This window comes from Empidonax traillii, unplaced genomic scaffold, assembly GCF_003031625.1.
Source record: "Empidonax traillii isolate 1590-97213 ecotype Southwest subspecies unplaced genomic scaffold, ASM303162v1 scaffold140:size1466565, whole genome shotgun sequence".
Taxonomy (NCBI): Eukaryota; Metazoa; Chordata; class Aves; order Passeriformes; family Tyrannidae; genus Empidonax; species Empidonax traillii.
Genome location: NW_020955333.1, coordinates 406,816 through 425,177, shown reverse-complemented (window position 1 = coordinate 425,177; position 18,362 = coordinate 406,816). Strand labels below are relative to the sequence as shown.

At 43.5% G+C, this 18,362-nt stretch overlaps 1 protein-coding gene across 1 annotated transcript in view; it reads right to left on the bottom strand.

Moving 5' to 3' along the window:
• The window catches only part of PTCHD1 (patched domain containing 1), a 33,377-nt gene that overhangs the window by 8,927 nt on the left and 6,088 nt on the right, over window positions 1-18,362 (bottom strand). The window contains exon 2 of the mRNA XM_027884242.1: window positions 10,242-10,902. Within this exon, the coding sequence (XP_027740043.1) occupies window positions 10,242-10,902 (661 nt within the window). The remainder of the gene's footprint in view (window positions 1-10,241; window positions 10,903-18,362) is intronic.

The window sequence follows — 18,362 nt, the reverse complement described above, 5'->3', positions numbered from 1 at the left end:
CACAGAAGCGCACCGCTGAAGAGAAAGTGTCCCCGTGCAACACAGCGTATTGGCTGGTGCACGCAGAGAAGAAATCTTCAACTGGTGCTCAGTGCTTCATGCTGCGAGACCACAATGATATTTTCAGTCACAGATCCTGCAGAAAGACTCTCTGGGCCATTAAGCCCGTGCTCAAATTGCTTAATGCACAGTCAGGAAAATGGGGTGCCTCTGGAAATCCAGCACAAGGTTGATGCCTCATTTAGGTCTTGTGTAGCACTCCCAAGCACAGCTCAAAGGGGGCTAAGTTCTTCATAAGACTTGTATGGGTCTGCTGCACCGGAGTAATTCTGATCCCAGTCTTCTAGCAATGAATGTCTGCCATAATATCCTACATTTTCTGCATTTCTAAACTTAACTTTTGAAAATGCAGCACACGATCAACTCTCTGTTCTCCTGTGAAACAATGTGTTTTGGTCAGGTGTAGCCCTTTCTGCTAATATGTACAAAGTACACATTTGCACAAAGAAGGCACTGACAAAAAGAAACCACTCTCACATTCTAGGTCTCACCCTAAATGGTCAGGACACAGTCAGTGATGCGTGGGGTACATGATGCACCCCAATTATAAGCTCCCCAACACTATTTTTTTACGTGTCAAACAAGCAACAATGAGCCAATGTTTAGAAAATGGTACAAGTCACAAGCCAATTTTAAAAGCATGATCTACATATTACTACTGAAATGAAAATCATTCTATATATAAATACCTAGCTTTGAAGAACTACATACACACACATGTTCCTGTAATTTCTTTCTATATAAGGGGAAAAGAAACAAAAACAGTGAGAAGTAGTTTAATTAAGCAGAATTAAACCTCATAGTCCTAAGCTTCAACAAAATCCCTAATTGGCAATGGTGGTAACGTGGTTTACCACATTTTATTTTTTGAGTATGTGCATTTTTAAGCTATTCATTATGAAAAAAATCTGACTACTTAATGTTTTTTAAATCATAGTAAACTCTGTTTAAATTAACTGCTGCTTATAATAATGATTATATGTGTAATTCAGCAGTTATGCGGTTAATCCTGAATAGTCCCATTGATTTCAACAGAATAAAAATTACTGATTTAGGCATTGGTAAAATGCTGGATTTTTGTATCACCCTTATTTACTATTGAACCAATGTAATATTTGCAATTTTCTTGTTACAGTGATAGCAAGAAAGTCATATAAACACATTTCAAAACTAGAAATGCATTTGAGAGAAAACCTGAGTGGCTCTTGTATTATCAGAAAAACAGATAGGCAAACTAAGTTTTAGTTCAAAATTTACTTTTATATATAAAGTAAATATTTAATTCCACTTAAGAATCAGCAAAGGCTTGTTTTGGCATTTAGATAGTAGGCTGTCAGCTCTGTTTAAGCGTGTGACTTGCTTTCCTCTGTTTTCACAGAAGATATGGCCAAAGTTAAAAGTTATATTTCGTTCAGTGCAACAGGAGGAGTTGAGTGTTAGTAAAATTTGGTTTTAGCTGCTGGAATAGTTATGTCTGCAGAGGACACTTACCTGGTGACTACCCAGACCTCATGCAGATCTGAACCGAAAGCATCTGAGCCAAACCTGAGCTGCACGAGCAATCCTGTGCTTCTGGGGCAAACAGCAGGGGAGTGTCTGACTCTGGCTGGCCTCTCAAGGGTCTCCCTGCCCCGAAGTCCCATGCTCCTCCATCCTCTTTAACTCAGAAACATCAGAATTGTAGATGAATTCCCCCATGATGTGCCTCAAGCCTCTCTAGCCAAGGAGGTGGTTATATCACGAGTTAGTATGTTAAGTATCACTGGCCTCATATCACATATGACATGCTATGACTTGTATCAGCAGACAAAACTGCACAAGTTGTAAAAGAAGTATTTAAAAGTGAAAGCTTCCTGCAATCACCTGTGAAAGGCTAATGTTTGCCAGGTTACAGACCAGCCAAGTGACGTACAGCAAGTGACAGCTCCTGAAGATGGAGTAAGACGCAGTGAGTACATCTGGGGTAAAATCATGTTTTAAATCTGCTTTAAATTTCTAAGCCCACAAGCTAAAATATCATTTGCTTCTAGGAGTGTTGTCCTAGTGGAATATGGGCCAGCGGAATATAGATTTGTTTACCACACTTCAAATTCCCTTTTTCTTGTGAGAAAGCTGCAACAAAAACATCTCAGTCATACCCTTAAATTCTCCTGTTTAAGTGGTGTTTGTCACTGCTCTTACTCACAATATACAGATAAGCCATATGTGAAACATAATGTTCAAAAAGTTGCAAAAATTCAATCTTCTATTTAAAGAGAAAAAAAAGGAAAAAAATAATTACAAGTTTGGAGATCAACTCAGGCTTTCCACAAAGCATCTGGACATATTCCAACTTCATTTAATCCATTTCTGGATTAAATAGTCCTCTGCCAGAGATTTCATGACCTGAAAATGGCTGGCCCCCTCTCTGTCACACACGCCTGCGGGTTATTGCCTATGTGGGGGATGTCATCTAGCTGAAGCGGAAAACATCCAAGACCTCTCTCACAGATAAACCTAAAATGAAAAGTATCATCAGTTCCTGCTGATATTCCCCAGGTCTTCATTGACAGGTCCTGTACACCAAGTATACCACAAACATATCCATATACATACATATATATATACACACAGAGGTAGCAAAGGGATTTTTTCTCTAACTTCTGAACTTCCAGTATATTCTTATATAAATGAAAGTTTCTCTTGATGGCACTACTTAAAATCAGGATGCCAGTGCCAAACTCTCAGTACCTGTGACTGCCTGAGACATCTCTGACAAAGCTCACCATTAAACCACTGCATGCACTGACACCTCTGCGGTTAAAAGAATGTAGACAGTGAAAGTGTAACAGCTCTCTGTTACTCTTTGCATAAACGATTTCAACATGCTGTATCACCTGTTTTCATATGAAACAAGTGTATATTGGAGCACCACCAGTCAAGGGGAAATGACTGCACAGCACTTGGTTTCAATATTTAGCTGTTCTCTGGACTGACTTCCTACAGATTGAACTTCTCTTTTCCAAAAAGCATTGCAAATCATCTGAGTCATCGTAAGTTTTCTGAAGCCAAGAAACACACGTGTGTGCAAGGATTTCACCGGGCTTTGTGGTGGTGAGGGAGGAACACGGACACATGCTGGCTGTGTGTCACGTGTGGGCAATGCACTTGCACTGCTCAGGAAAGGCTAGTACAAGTGTCTAAAATACTCTACCACCACTTGCATTTCAAGCCTATTTCCTTCCCATGCAATGGTAGTTTTCTGGTGTTTGGGCTCCTCAAAGGGCTTGGGAAATCATTCTTCAGGAGAAATTGGAATGAGGGAGACAAGCATGTGAAGGAGGTGATTAATCACCTCCCCTTTGGGTGGAAAACACTAACTTTGGTGAGAGGACTCATTGGCACATTGAGTGAAGGATGGCCTGGGGGCTTCCTTCTGCTCTTCCCTGGGAGGCACAGAAATACTGGGTGATGCTTGAGGGACTGCAGAAGATGCATAGCTGCTTAGAGACATCAGGAAGAGACTGAGAGACTGTGGACAGAAAAAGGCATGATGAGGAAAGTGACATGCCTAGTATTCTGCTCGGGGTATATAAAACCAGATAATTTTATTAATTTCTTAGAAGAGGAATGAAAGGAACAAACCACAAAATGTTTTAGGACTGTAACTGAGCTCACAGGGTTGAACTGGGAAAGCTGAGCAGATGGAGTGACAAAAAATCAAGAGTACTTCCAGGCCACTCTTGGAGTGCTTTGGCAGTGTGAAAAAAGAAAAGGATGAGTGGTAGAAATCACTGGGAAATCTGAAACAGCTGAGATGCAACTGCAGGGTATAGTGGGGACCTATTTGAGAGACAAGAGAGTTATTTAAGAATATGGGGAAAATGGTAGGAGCAATGGGCCCCATTGTGGCTGAGAAGAGGATTCGAGAGAAATTTAAAGGAAATCAAAACAAGATGGCAGAGGGGACCCACTGAGAGGAGAGGGGAAAACGGGAGAAAAGATGAAGGAAGCTTCAGACCAAAAGATGCTGAGAGTTTTGCTGGCATCAGGAAGGAGATGCTGAGGCCTGGAGCAGGAAGATGGGTGAGACCTGCTAGAGGAGGCTGCCAGAGACTGCAAAAGAGATGGATGAGATGGGAGAAAGGGACATGGGGGCAGCAACCTGAGGCAACCAGCTGAGGGAGGATGAGCTTCTTCCTAGCACAAAAAGACAGCAGAGGGGCAACAGGTGAGGGAGACTGAGAAAGCTTAGCTAAGAGAATAAAAAAAACAGGCTCAGTAAGCTTCACATTTTTATTAACTGACAGCAGGAAAAATACTATATATAGTCAAACACTTGGGTGTGCGTGCTATCTCTGTGTGTGGACTGAAGGGCACTGGGGAGACCTGGGGAGGAGCTGGTATTCTCTCTTTGAGAAACACTGTATGTAACCAATGTTGACTCTTCAGCTTTACTGAATATAGCAAACACTTGGATGCTTGATAGGGAGGATAATGATTGCTTTTTGGTGTATATATTTGGCATATGTTGCAATTCCCTAACAGCATATTCCTCCAGAAAACTAAAGAAGAATCCAGGACATGTGCCTTGCTGGCAGTGAAGTGCAGCTCCAGTGGGTCGCCTGTGTTGGCATGTGCAGGCCTAAGCATCCTCCTCCTCTCAGGATTTTTGTGCTGGTTGTTAGCTGCCTGCTTGGTTTAGCTGCCTATCGCTTTCATGGTCTCTAACCTTCAGCAATCCTGTCAATGGCCCTCCTGTGCTTTCCACTCCACTGACTGACTCAGACACTGACCTCCCCTCTTTTTCTGCTTCCTACCTTTTCCTTCTGATCTTCTCTCCCAGCTGTCTCTAACCTCACATCCCATCTTTGCCATTCCAACTTTTTGCATCCGTAAAGCCCCTGTACAGGTATCCCAGCTCACTCCTCCACCAGCACTGCTGTCCCCCAAGCAAGCCACGTAGAAGGTGTGCGTCCAACAAATTTGTGTTTCTCAGAAATGACCAGAACTTCTCTGCACCTGTGAAGTGCTACTACGAGCCCTGGTAGCTCCAGGTACTTCACAAAGTGTTTTGCACCTCGCCTGCTCCTGTGCTTCCTCCTGACAACAGCCCTGTAACGGTCTCCTTCTCTCTCTTGACTTTCCTCCACCTGTGACTGAACCTCAGGAGGACCCTGCCTGGGTCATGTCTGACATTTCCACCTGCTCCTTCCGTCATCCCTCCCTGGACCTCTCTGTTGACTGCTTTCCCTTTATCTCTTCCCAGAAAGGGCATGCTGCGAGGGTGGGACGTGATGGGAGGAACTCAAGGAGGTGGCAAGAAGAAGTTTTTCCGAGTTTCATACAGGGCTGGCTATCATTTCCTTTTACAGCATGCTACAAGCTCAAGCTGCTCTCATAACTTCTACCTGGTTTTCCCCTGCCAGCATTGGAGGCTAAATATAAGCTCGCGGAGCTGGCCCTGTGTCCCTGCCCATATCTGGCAGCGCCTGGCATTCCACCACAATTTCAGAGGGCCAATGCTTTTCACGAACTTGGCAGCTGAAGAGAGCCACTTCTCCCTGAATAAGCTGTATTTGTTTCTGAAGGAATAGGAAACACATTGCTAGTTTTCTCTTCAGTGCAAAGGGCTATGCTACTATTTTTTTTTTGAGTGCTTATGTTTCACTCCACCTCTGGGAAGAAAAAAAAGTCACGCCAAAAACTTGTTCAGACAGTGCTGCTTGTTCAATAGTTTGTTTGGTAACACTGGGGTTTTTTTCAGGAAACTGGTATTTTTAAAGAACTGGCAGTTATTAAACAGTGTTTAATGCGTAAGGGAAACTTATGATGAATATGTTAGCATCTGTGCCAGACCAAACATCTGTAGTTTTTAATGAAGCAGGCAACAGGAAATCAGAATTTTGATTCTGTTTTTCAGCTGACATTATTCATCTGCTATTTTAAATTCAACCAAGTTGTAGAATTTATTTTTTTGGTTCACAGGGTCAAAAATGAATAGCTCTAGTTTAACAAAGTATTCCACATAAACTAGACATGTGAGTAAACTTGTCCTTAAATTACTTGCTTACACACTGATAAATGTGGATGATAGTTTCAAAAAACCACAGAGGTATATACTAACTCAAAGTAGGAGCCTGCCAATTTTCTAGGTTTTAGGCTGCACTTTCACGTTAGAAGTACCTGTATAAATCCAGAGCTGAGGACTAACAGTTCCTAGTTTGACTTGACAAAGTATCCCCAGAGTAAACAGTGGCTGCAGCCAGCCTGCCCTCCTCTGCTACCTCGCCCCAGCGCAGCCCCTTGGCGGGGGCTCAGGCCAGCCCCAGGTATCACCTCCTGCCTGGCTCTTACAGCTCAGCCTCCAGTCACCAAAGGGGACCTTTATTCTTTTGGTGCCTACTGGGGAAGGAAGTCTCTGGCAACATCTCTCCTGGCTTCTAATTTTTCCACTCAGTTAGCTAACAGTGAGGGGGACAACGAAAGCTGCCACAACATAAAAATCATCATCTTTTGTGAGCTGGGTTACCTGCCTTAATTAAAAAGTAAAGCAAATTAGAATAAACTACCATGAAGGTGATGAAAATCAAAGCATGAAGTGTTTAAACTGTTATGTCATATTTAACAGGTGGGGTAGGCAAACGATATCCCTGCCTTACACATCCTGAGCTTAAGACCACAATTTAGTCATGGCAATTGAATGACTTTAAATTGTCCTGCTGATGCAAAATTAAGGATTCAACATCTATAGAGGCTGGTACCCTTAACTGCAGCTTTTTTGGAAATGGCTGATGCAGAAGGGATGTCAGAGAAAACAGGATGAAGGAAAGCACCCTGACCACACTATTTTGCAGACATACTGCCTATATTATTAGAATGGGCTTGTGACTGGAAAAACTACTCAGAAAGTACTTCTTGAAAACATGAAAACCTTGATAATTGCAAAACACTGCTGACCAATTCAGTTAATACATCTTGGAAGGGCAATAATGGTCTCCAGATAAACTTGGTGAGGAGGAGAAATAGAGTGAGATAAACAAGCTATAATTCAGCAAGGACAAGGGCAAACTTCTACATGTTGTTTGGAACAAATGACTGGGAAAACAGGTTAGAAAATGACATGAAGGATCTGTGAATTACCATGTGCCACCAACCAAATGCCAACCATTTCATACTGCTGAGAAAAAAATGAACGTCATATGGCGATGTATGAACAGCAGTGCCACATGCAAGATGTGCAAAATCATCCTCCTACTCTATTTGCTGCTGAAAGCCTCAGCCTGAATGCTGTGCCCAGATTTAGGCACCACACTCCATGGAAGATGTGGAATGGTCAAAAGCAAGAAGACTGCTGAAAGTCTGATTAGCACAGTCTGAAGAAACCTGGGATGGAAGGGAAGAGGACTGGGCGAGTGAGAGTGGTCCCAAATTTGCAAAGAAAAAGAAAAGAAATTATTTTCCAGACGCAGTGGATAAATAAGGAGGACAGAGGGGAATTCAGGTTAGACATGATGCAAATGCTGTAGCGGTAGTGCAGTGAAACACAGGAGGAAGCAGTCATAGGAGAAGACAAAGTGCATGGAGAAAAGTATCTGTTATGAAAGATGTAATCCTGTCCTGTGTCAGAGGGCAGATGATGTCTGGAGAGTGTCCCCCCACCTCCGCAATGCTGATGAAAAGTTAAAAATCCTCAGCTGCTATAAACTGGGAAAACGTCATTAATGATGTATACCAGTAAAGGGGCCTTGCCTGAAATGTGTCCAGTGTAATCTTTTTTCTATCTAATTTTTGCTTTTAGCCCTGAGATTATGAGTAATAGATACAGGGCTACATCGTTAGCCAGAAATCCTTTAGCTTTCTAAAGGTCAGTTAATCTATGATCTAATCCGATGGTCACTGAAATTAAATGGAAGAAATTGAGCAGGCTATAATGGAGGGTGGTTAGTGTCTCCAGCTTTCAGTTACCTTGAGTTAAAATATCTTTTATAAGCAAAACAACATATATGTATGAAATACATTTTGAAACACATGACAAATCTTTACGCTGTACTGCAGCAACAAAATAAGGCAACCCTGCCTTTCTAGCTATCTGCCAGTTTAAAACAGGTCTCATTAAAACTCCAAAATGCCTTCAGTGCCTTCTGTTCACCTGTTGATATTCCCATCCCTTGGGAGATTTTATGCAGCTGGGGAAGCAAACAAGATTCACCTGAACTTGGCTGCTCTGTCGACTTGTTTCACAGTGAGAGCTGAGCTGCCCTTTTAAGAGTGGAATACTTCAACAAAGCAAGACCAAACAAACAAACAAACAAACAAAAACCACCCCCCCAAAAAAACCCACCTAGAAAATCACCAAAACACAACACAAAAAAAAAAAAAAAAAGGAAAAGAAAAGCAGAGCTGGCTATACAGCTCAGTACTTAAATGAGTACTTAAATAGAAATGTGAAACTTTTCACAGTTATCTATAAATTTCTGAAGATTTCAAATCTCAGCACCGTCACTGTTGGCAAATTAAAGATCTGAAAAGCTGTCCCAGGGAGCAGATGCTTTGATCCCTGAACAAAGATAATATTTCATATTTTTGAGTCCTTTTCCCCATGTACTTTCATTTCATATGGCTGGACTTTAGAGTGCTTTTCTGCTACGCTTGTAACATATCTGGAAATCCCCTCCTATGTAATGTTACATGTAATATACACTACTTAGTTTGAATATTTAATTTTATAATACATGAGCAGGCATAAGAACCCACCAAAGAAACCAAAGACTCAGGTCAGAGCGATACCCTTCTTTTGGCTCTGATTTTCTCATGCTGCATTTCCTCTAGATTACAATATAATTTAACTTTCATGGATGTCATCTGAAAATGAGAGCCAATGTAATGTAGCTGAATTCTCTTTGTCACTGAATATATTCTGTGCATTAGCTGGTAGTGTGATGCACTGAAGCATAGTCTTTAATTAAAGTGCAACAATACCACAGTGCAACAGTACTACAGTACTGCCATGGCATAGGAACCTGGTGCTGGATATAAAAATAACTGTGCTTGAAACGTGTCATATCACTACACAGTGTAACTAAGTCAGTGGAGACACTCTCACACTTGAAACCTGATGTATTACTGAGAACTGATTTTCGGCTGGGGAAGCTGTGATCAAATCAATGCATGCATTATTCTCCACAAATGAATAATGGCATGAACAAGGACATATTAAACACCTACAGCGCACAGAGCTTTTCACACTGGTTATGAACCAAACACAAACAAGAGGCTGTGAACTCTCCAGAGCTCTCATTTTGTCTCCCATGAAGTCCTCCTGCCTGTTTCGGTACAATACGCGGCATCCCCACAAACGCCCTGCTGCAAACCGGAGAGGGCACTGACTTCAGACTGGGAGCAAGATCATCCTTCTCTCCTCCTTTTCCTACCCTTGAAGAAAACAAAACAAACTGAAACCACTCTGTACCCCACAGTGAGTGAAGGTAATACAAAAGCCAGGGCTATGAGGATGCCTCTGCTGGCACAAGAGCCAGGGAGTAGCCAGCGCTGCTTCCATCCATTACCCTCCGTGTAGGATGTGCTGGCACTGACAAGACAGGTCTGTTCCTGACCAGGGGTGTCAAAGCTCTCTGCCTCAGGGCTGTGAAACCCTCCCTATGCTCGGCCAGCCAACACAGGGACTTTTGGAGAAACTCAACCCAGAACCAACCACCACCCTTTTCCCACAGACAGGTGCCTGCCAAGCCAGGACAGCACTGCTCTGCTCTCGGAGAGAGCCGTCACTCTCTAAATGCCCAATGTGGGCAGTCCCTTTGGTTTGCCAGCATAGCTGACACTGTCAATGTTGCATGGGGACCACTGCAAAGGTCTCCCTTCGAAGCTAGAATCAAACATCCACAGAGAACAGCAGCTGTGCTCCCACTCTGCACAAAGCATGGCATTCACACATCCTTGTTCCTTGCTACTGCACAGGCTTCATCACATCCTGTGGCAGGGTGCTATGCCATACCGCAGGCCCTGGTATGATTTTAACATCCCAACACCGTAAAAACAGTTTAGGAGAAGAGGTAGTGTGGATTTGGCATGGGGCAGCGCTGCAGGGATGAGGCAACGGGAACCATGCAGTGATGCTTCTCTGCTTGCTGGGAAATGTCAGGTAGGCACAAACACACAAAAGAGAGAGAGGAGATAGTTACCTAACATGACGAAGGGGATTCCAAGGAAGGTGGAATTGTATTTCCCACCAGTGAGATTGATGATCCCAGCTGCGGTCAGGGTGGCAAGGGTCACAGTCAGCAATCCCAGCAGGCCAAGCCAGGGTTTGCTGCGGACACAATCCTGCATGGAGCAGCAGAGAATGGCCAAGGTGACCACAAGGACCAAGCTTGTGATCAGGTAGCGTTCTGATACCCTGCTCGTCTTCTGGAAATCCTCCTTCAGCGAAGAAGAAGTGAAAGGATACATTTTGACTTTCCTGTTGGATTTCTGGAAAAGTTCAACAGTGTCACAAAAAATGGATTCCCACTTCTCTGCCACCATGTCATTCAAGGAGTTGATTGCCTGCAAGTAGTAGGTGAGCTGAATGGCTTCTGCAGACTTCACCCGGTCCTTGCTGTGCACAGTAACCCCACCGAGCTGATGCCCGTTATACACTTCCCTGCCATCCTTTAAGTGAGTAATCGGATAAGTGATTGCAAAATTAGTTCGATTAGAAGAACGAGCAGCCTTTAATTCCTCCAGTACATGCACTATGTCGTCCACTATGCATGTCTTGTCATTGTTCAGGATACATATATGGGCAAACGTGTAATTGAAACCAGGTCTTTGAACTTGGATCCTGGTCACTGCAGAGTGCAACTACAAGGGAAAGAGAAATCACACACGTTATTCATCAGTTCATCTCGCACAGCAGCAGCCAGAACAACAGCAGCTCCTCACTGCCGTCCCTGTCCTATTTGATCTAAGCAACAACAACAACAAAAGTTCTGGTGACGGCAGTATTAATAGCACACTCTTTGCAAAAAAAAAGGAAACATGCATCAAAACAGCAGTATTATTCCCCCATGTCCTTTGCTGGTAACTGTATTGTGTTGCTGTATTGTGACTTGCATCTGCACCATGCGCATCTGCTGTTTGGCCTCTCTAAATAAGCAAACTCAAAAGGTTCAGACCTCCACTTTCAAGTGATGTGGGCCACAGTAAAAAAGAAATCTATAGACCAACCATGTCCAGGGACACTGTTGTGCTCAGGATTGCCCAATGACTCTCTCAAAAATGAACCTGAAGTACAGAAGGCAGAAGAACAATATGACCAAGTGTGCCACCTGTGCAGGATGCACCAGCAGCCTGGCAGTGGCAGGGCACCAGCACTCACTTAAAGGACAGCCCACAGCTGCATGCCCTACATATAGAGACTGTTGGCACAGCAGGAAAAAGATAGCTGGTAATAAATAATTTGCCCTCTTTCCCCCTCCCTCTTTCCCCCATCAAATCCTCAGTATGTCAGAAAGAAGGAAGCAATGGCAGAGATGGACACTGGTTTTCTCCTTCTCTTTCTGAGAGGTTCTGTAAATTAATAAGGATCTCCTAACTTCAGGGTCTACAGGTTACTGTTAGGTCTAGCAGCTTTTACTGCAGCCTCCTTTGTAAGTTGTTTTGCACGCTTCTGAAATTTGCCATGCCTGAGCTCTGACCCCAAAAGCATTCAGTTATTTTTGAGCGTCAGAAAGACAGAAAAATCACCATTTCTTCTTGAAAAAATATAGAAAACTCTTGCAACCTTTTCTGAATCCATTTTAGTCAAAACAGAAGAAACAAGAAATCTAAACAATGGCAAGGGAATAGCCCTAATAGGCTGGGTTTGCAACATTTTAAAAAAAATAAAATATTGAGCTCGCTAATGTTTGGAGCCTTAGCAAAGTGCAAGCTGTTTTTTTGCAAATTTTTCTTGTAAAATGATAAGGCCTCACTCACCACCATTACCATTTAGCTCCTAGCTGCCACCCTAGCTGTGTAGAGAGTTCCAAGACCTTCCACAAGGAGGCTGCTGAGCCCAACACTACAATACCCACAACAAGTCTGAGCAGACTTCCCCTGTGGCTGTGATGTCCTTCATGGTGGGTGGCCACAGAAGAGGTGGTCCAGGAAGGAGGTCCCTCTGCTCTTCTCTAGGTGGCACAGGGGGTAACCAACAACCCAAGTGTCAGGGACCCCTGCACATTCCTGTGCATCTGCTTTGTGCATGGTTTGGTGGGAGATGTGACCTCTCAAGGTGTGTGCAGGGACAACGCAGAGGGGCACACACCCCTCGTGCTGCCTGGGGACAATGATCCCACGGACCCGGCTGCACAGCCAGTCGCTTGGATGACACATCTGATGCGATGGGGGGAGCAAATCACTGCATCTGCTCTGAGGAACTGCATGGATTTATCCTTTGGTCCCTGTTACACCGAGGGAGTTGATGCAGAAGCGCATTGCAAAGGTATGGTGACAAAAGCAGGGCTGGTAAAAGAGAAGGAGAAGCCCTCCTTCACCTGCAAAGTGGAGAGACCACAGCTCTTCCAAGGAGCTGAATGGCCAAATCAAGAAGGACTCTCTTTTCCCTAAAGGAGGAAGTATTTATACTGTGCCTTCAGATTTTGAGCAAGAGACCTGGCTACAGGGATGCGGTTCTTTTTTTTTTTTTCTACTTGCATGTGCTGTTTTCCACTGTAATCCAAAGAGGGCAGGAGACTCTTCTGACCAGTAAAGAGGCTGGAAACAGGTGATATTTAATGGAACTGGCTCCTTTCTGATGACAAACATTGTTTAAAAAAAATAGAAGATAGCATACACGAGAGCAGTAGAGCTTATACACTCCTCTGGTGTCAATGGACAAAATATCTAATAATCATGGCTAAACTGCTGCATCTGTTGAAACCAAATAGTCTTAGTGACTTTTGTGTGGTATTTGAGACCTATTTGTAGAAAAAACCCCCACTTTGTGATTACACTGCACAATCTCTGATGGGTATAAATTGTTATGTTGCCTCCATTCCTCAGGATAATGTGACATCATACAGGCAAAGATTACAACATTCCTATATTCTCAACCTTTTTTTCCAGCAACTTGGGAGTGTATTTTTCCACATCTGAATAGTTTTTATTTTTTTGACAGAAATAACAATTCAATACTGACATTAGGAAGATAAATTTGAGAAACGAACTAAACTAACAAATCTTTTCAAAGTACTGTTAGAACATGATACCTGGCCATTGTGAGGAGCAAAATTTCCTGTTGTGGAGAACAAATAAATGTCTGTGCAACAGACTAGGGACTTCTGCACGACTTTCTTATTAAAAAAAACCAAACAACAAAACAAATTAGAATATTTGCAGTCACAAGCCAAAGAAATGAACCTGTATGGCTCATTCTTCCCTTCTTTTGAGCTTGGAGTTGCAAAGCTCTGCTTTGAAAGAGCTGTTATGGGGTACAAATTCAAACGTACATCTTTATAGTGTGAGGAGAAAGACCTGATTTACTGAATCAAAGACAGATTATCTGATTTTAATTTTTTTACAATGGAAGCTACTGTATGGTTTTCATTGACAGCAGCTACAAAATCGGACGTCATATAAAGAAGCGCAGCTGAGGGCAACGAGGAGGAATAGAAGGAATTTCCTGCCTTTATTAATTCACAATACAAATCCTTCAGAGAGGATCCATGGAGTGACACAATGCAGAAGAAACTAAACTGACATGCAACTTTTATCAGAGTGTGTTGCTATTCACCTATCCTGCCTCACTGCTGCATTTGCTTCCTCCTACATCTGAAGCACTTTCTTTTAATATTTAGGTTATAAAATAACCTCATCTGTCACAGCTGTTACTTCACTTTTAGTGAAAGGCTAGAAGCTGAACGTCATACTTAACATACTCCCTTCCTCTTGGCAATGATCATTTCTGACTCAGGTGCCCGTTCTGCAGCAGTGACCTGGTGCTTTCTGCGAGACCGTGCTGGGCTGGACTGGGCAGCTGCTTGGGGGCAACCTGCCCATGGAACCTGCCAGCGATGGGGCTTCAAGGAGGAGAGAAAAGGAAGCAGACAGCTCTGTGTCCTGGCACACCTGGCAGCTGAGCAGCACCCAGAGCTGGCTGCCAACTTGTGCAGTTTAAAGCAGCTATGAGATATATCCTGAGCTTTGCCAGTGGCCACAACATTCGGTCTCCAGTTGGCAGCAAACAGCCGAAGAGGAGGAAAACTTGCCATTCCCTCCATCCCAATAAAGTATGCTGAGAACTGCTCCAGGACGACCAAAGACTCAGCTCTGGGAAGCCTGGCTAAGATTTTCATCCTCAAGACAAATACATCACTATATCTGCACTTTGCTTTTTCAGACCAGATCCTAGGAAAAACCCTCTGCCACCTTAGGGCAGGGCAGGGCAGGGCAGGGCATGCTGCAGCATGGCTGCAGGCTCTCTCTTCTCTCCCTTTCCTTGCCTGTGACTGCCTGTGCACCACAGGGCTGCTGCCTCTTCCCTGCCGAAAGCTGCAGTCCCACGGCACTCTCCTTTCTGCTGCCATGCTGGGAACTCAGCTGCGGCCACACAGGTCTTCCCACTTGCATCCAGAGCCCACTCTCATAACCCTGGGTGACTGGCTTCCACAGAAAATAGAAGGTCCAAAAGCTTACAAGGATACACACATCCTGCAAGTTCAAGGGATTACGCAGTCTGCAATTTGGCTTGCCTGTGGTACACCAGGAGGTCCCCCAGGAAACTTCAGTCTGTCAACAGGGCATGGTAAAGGCTGTTGTGTGATGGGGACAACATCAGCAATATGGTTATGCATAATGCATATTGCACTCCTCAGTGCAGGATTTTAATAGCAAGTAATCATACTCTGAATAAACCTGGCATCTAGTTCTGGGACACACAACTGACTACCAGACTCTCATTTATTCAGCTGTTTTCTTATCCTTACTGATCCTGTTAGGAGAAAGGGAAAATTTAAAGGAATAACAAAAGCTGAATGAACGTTTTTTCTTGAAGGGAGACATGGACTGCTTGCTCATCACTCACAGCTTTTTCAGCTAGCTAGCAGTGCAAGGAACCAAAAAGCAGTTTACTGCTGGGATGCCAGAGCACTGCAGCATGAGAACTGCACACTTCCCATGCCATGGTGGCACACGGTCCCTGAAAGTGCTCTGGCACAAAATAGTAACTTCCACCTTTTCCATTTGTTGTCACTGAAACAGTGACCATCACTTGAACTTCCCCTCTCTTCTAAAAATGGTGCTTTTGCGTGTCCTGCACCATTCCAGAGATTTCTAGAACAGTGTTTTCTCTTCCTCTAGCCTTTAGTCATTTGCACTTGGTAGCATCTTGGTCTTTGTTTACTTTAAGTCCCAAGCTCGCTCAGTTATTTATTTTAGAAAGCAAGGAAAGATGGCTTCAACTGGGAGACAAATCCTGTTTGGCAAATACCTCCAGGTGAGGGCTGTGCTGGTCTCACCTCCACACCAAGCCACATTTAAGTCTGTGGCACAGTTGAGAGATGAGAGGTGGTGAAATTGCACTGCCCCACCAGCTGGTTCTACCTGTGGGCATAGAAGATGCCAGGAAGCGAAAGCTGAAATCCTTTCACTTATCCTGGGCTAAAATATTTTGCACCCAGGCCTCAGAGATCAATGGCTGCAAATTCTTCAAGTTGTTTTTGTCTGCAGGTCCTCCTGCTTCTGCCACCAGCACAGGAAGGCAGGTGCCAGAAAACAGGGCTCACTTTGGGTACCTTGGGATGGCCAAGCCCCACATTGGGCTCTGTGAGATAGCTCTCCATTGTAGACAGCTTTGCACAACTTTCAGCATTGGCATCAAAGCTGACCCTGAAGGCAAAGGGGTTGTACTTAGAAATGTATGGTCAGGACAGAAAGGAAAGCTTGTTTTTATTCTGAATTCCATGTAAAAGATGCAGGAATATACAAGAAGAGGTAAGAAAAACCTGTAATCTCTTTGCTTTACTGAGAAATCCTTTCTTTAATTCAAAAGTAAGCAGCTATTACCAGAATTTTGTCAATTTAATCAGGTAACAAAAAAGTCTGCAGTCTCCCCGTGAAGGAAACAGATCCCATCCCAGCAGGGAGGGGTTAGAAACTGCTGATTCACCTGCAAAATGATCCAATCCCAGAAATCCTTTAAGCTCACATTACATAATCTCCTGCCCCAACCAAACCTGTGGGCAAAAGGGATGAGGGACATGGACCCAGTGATGACCACTGGTGTCCCACTCGGGTCTCACCTCTCTGCTGGCACAGCTTTGCTCCCAGGGTAACTCCATGGTGTCAGTGAGAGCAACGCGCAATGGGACCCTTCCATATTTGCCAAGGCCCTACGCCCAGCTCACAAAAAGACATCCCGACTCTCCTGGAAGCTGCCATAATTTTTATTATTAGGGATGTGCACAACTACCTCCTGCTTATTATATATACCTCAAAAATATGTTTGGTTTTGCTGCTGAGCAACATGTGGTGTTTAAAGGGGATACCACTCACTGTAAGGACTCGATTATACTTTGCTACTTGACATACAGTTGATGAACGGTCAACAAGACGAAACCAGCTAGATATATGGACGTCCTGCTGTACTGCCAGTGAGCTGGCACACAAACATGTTTTACTCACAGGAGTATGATCTTTGCAATGCCCTATTACTTTGCTGTTACTGTTACTGTATGGCTCTGTTTAGTCTTTTAGTCTGTATCTCATGGTTCAAATTGAATATTAGCTTTGCTCATCAGTGTTGCTACTCTTAGATTTTTTTACTGTCATTTTCACCAAGTCTGGTTTTTTCTCTGACTCTTGGAGCCTGAAGTATTGTGATTTTTTTTTTTTTAAATCTCAGCTTTCATTAAAAAAAAAGAAATGTAAAGAAATGTTTGATCTCATGGCTATGGAGGAAAGCCTGAGGAGGCTTTGAACTCATTGTCTATTACTGCTTAAAATCTCATCACTGTTTTGGGTTCAAGACTGAAAAACTAGAAAGCAGGATGAAGACAATAATCTTAAATATATGCTTCATTTTTATGTGAAGCTGGTTTACTCTTTTAGTTATTTTTACAGGTAACTTGTGCCAAGGAAAATGAAGAGAAGAAAAGCCTTTAATGGATAGCTATAAATTTCTCCACTTCTTCTATGATCTCAGTAATCTCTGGCATTTCATATCTTTGCAGTGTACTTTTTTTATTCACGTCAGGAGATGGCCTCAGACAAAACGTAAAAAGGTTATGAGAGGGAAAAGACTTGCACAGCTTCCAGCTTAATTCACAAAAGAAAACACTGTGGGCTCTGCAGACACGGGCAGAATGAAACTTTCAGGAGTGTATTTTCATCAGAAGGTGGAGAGAAGGAAGGCAAGGGAGTCCCAGACAAGGGCTGTGCCCTGCTGACCATGACTCCAGGGCAGGGATTCAAAGGGGGCTGCTGGGCAGTGGCCTCCTGGACCATGCCAGTCTAGCCAAGGGACAAAGAGTGTGCACACAACTGATGGAGAAAGCCAAAGGATCCCAATGGCTCAGGATAAACATTAGGAGTCGCAACTGGAGAGCATGCAGTGAGGATGGCTACGACTAGCTGGGATCTTTTTCCACCAGCCCTACAATGAGGTTTCCTGAAGAGATGCTAAGATACTTATTATGCACAGTATTTTTTTTTTCAACTGATTTTTTTCAGCTGTCCGAAACACAGTGAATTATATTTTCTCCAAACAATTTTCATAAAAATAAAACCTAAAAATTGTTAGAACTACAAGTCATCAACGGAGGGACAACTATTAGTGCTCAAAGTGGCAGATGTGCGTGCATTTACATTTCTATCTGTCTTCTTGGTAGCTACAGAAAATCGCTAGATATCATTTTTCTTGTCTAATCTGAAGTGGAGAAGCTTTTATAATCAATACCATCTTAATTCTGACAATCACCCTTGTAAATCTGCCTGAATTTGTTCCACTATAAGAAGTCCACTCTTGTTTTTGGGCTGACTGCTGCTGGAGGACAGGATACCTGGGCAGCAGAAACCTTTCTGCACAGCCTGATGTGCAGCTGTGAGATTTATTCTTTTTTCCCCCCATCACGAAAAATCAAACTTTGCTCCTGCGTTTGATCTTCCATCAGTTCAACCACCAGTGGCTTTCTCCATTCACCTCAGATCTCTCCATAAACACCCTTCCATCTTTATACTGCTTCTCAGAGGGCTGGAGACACGGTGCAGGCTCTTGCCAAGGGCTCCTCCAGCAGAAGCCTGAGGAACAGTCCCTTCTGTGCTGCAGGGAAATCTCAATATCT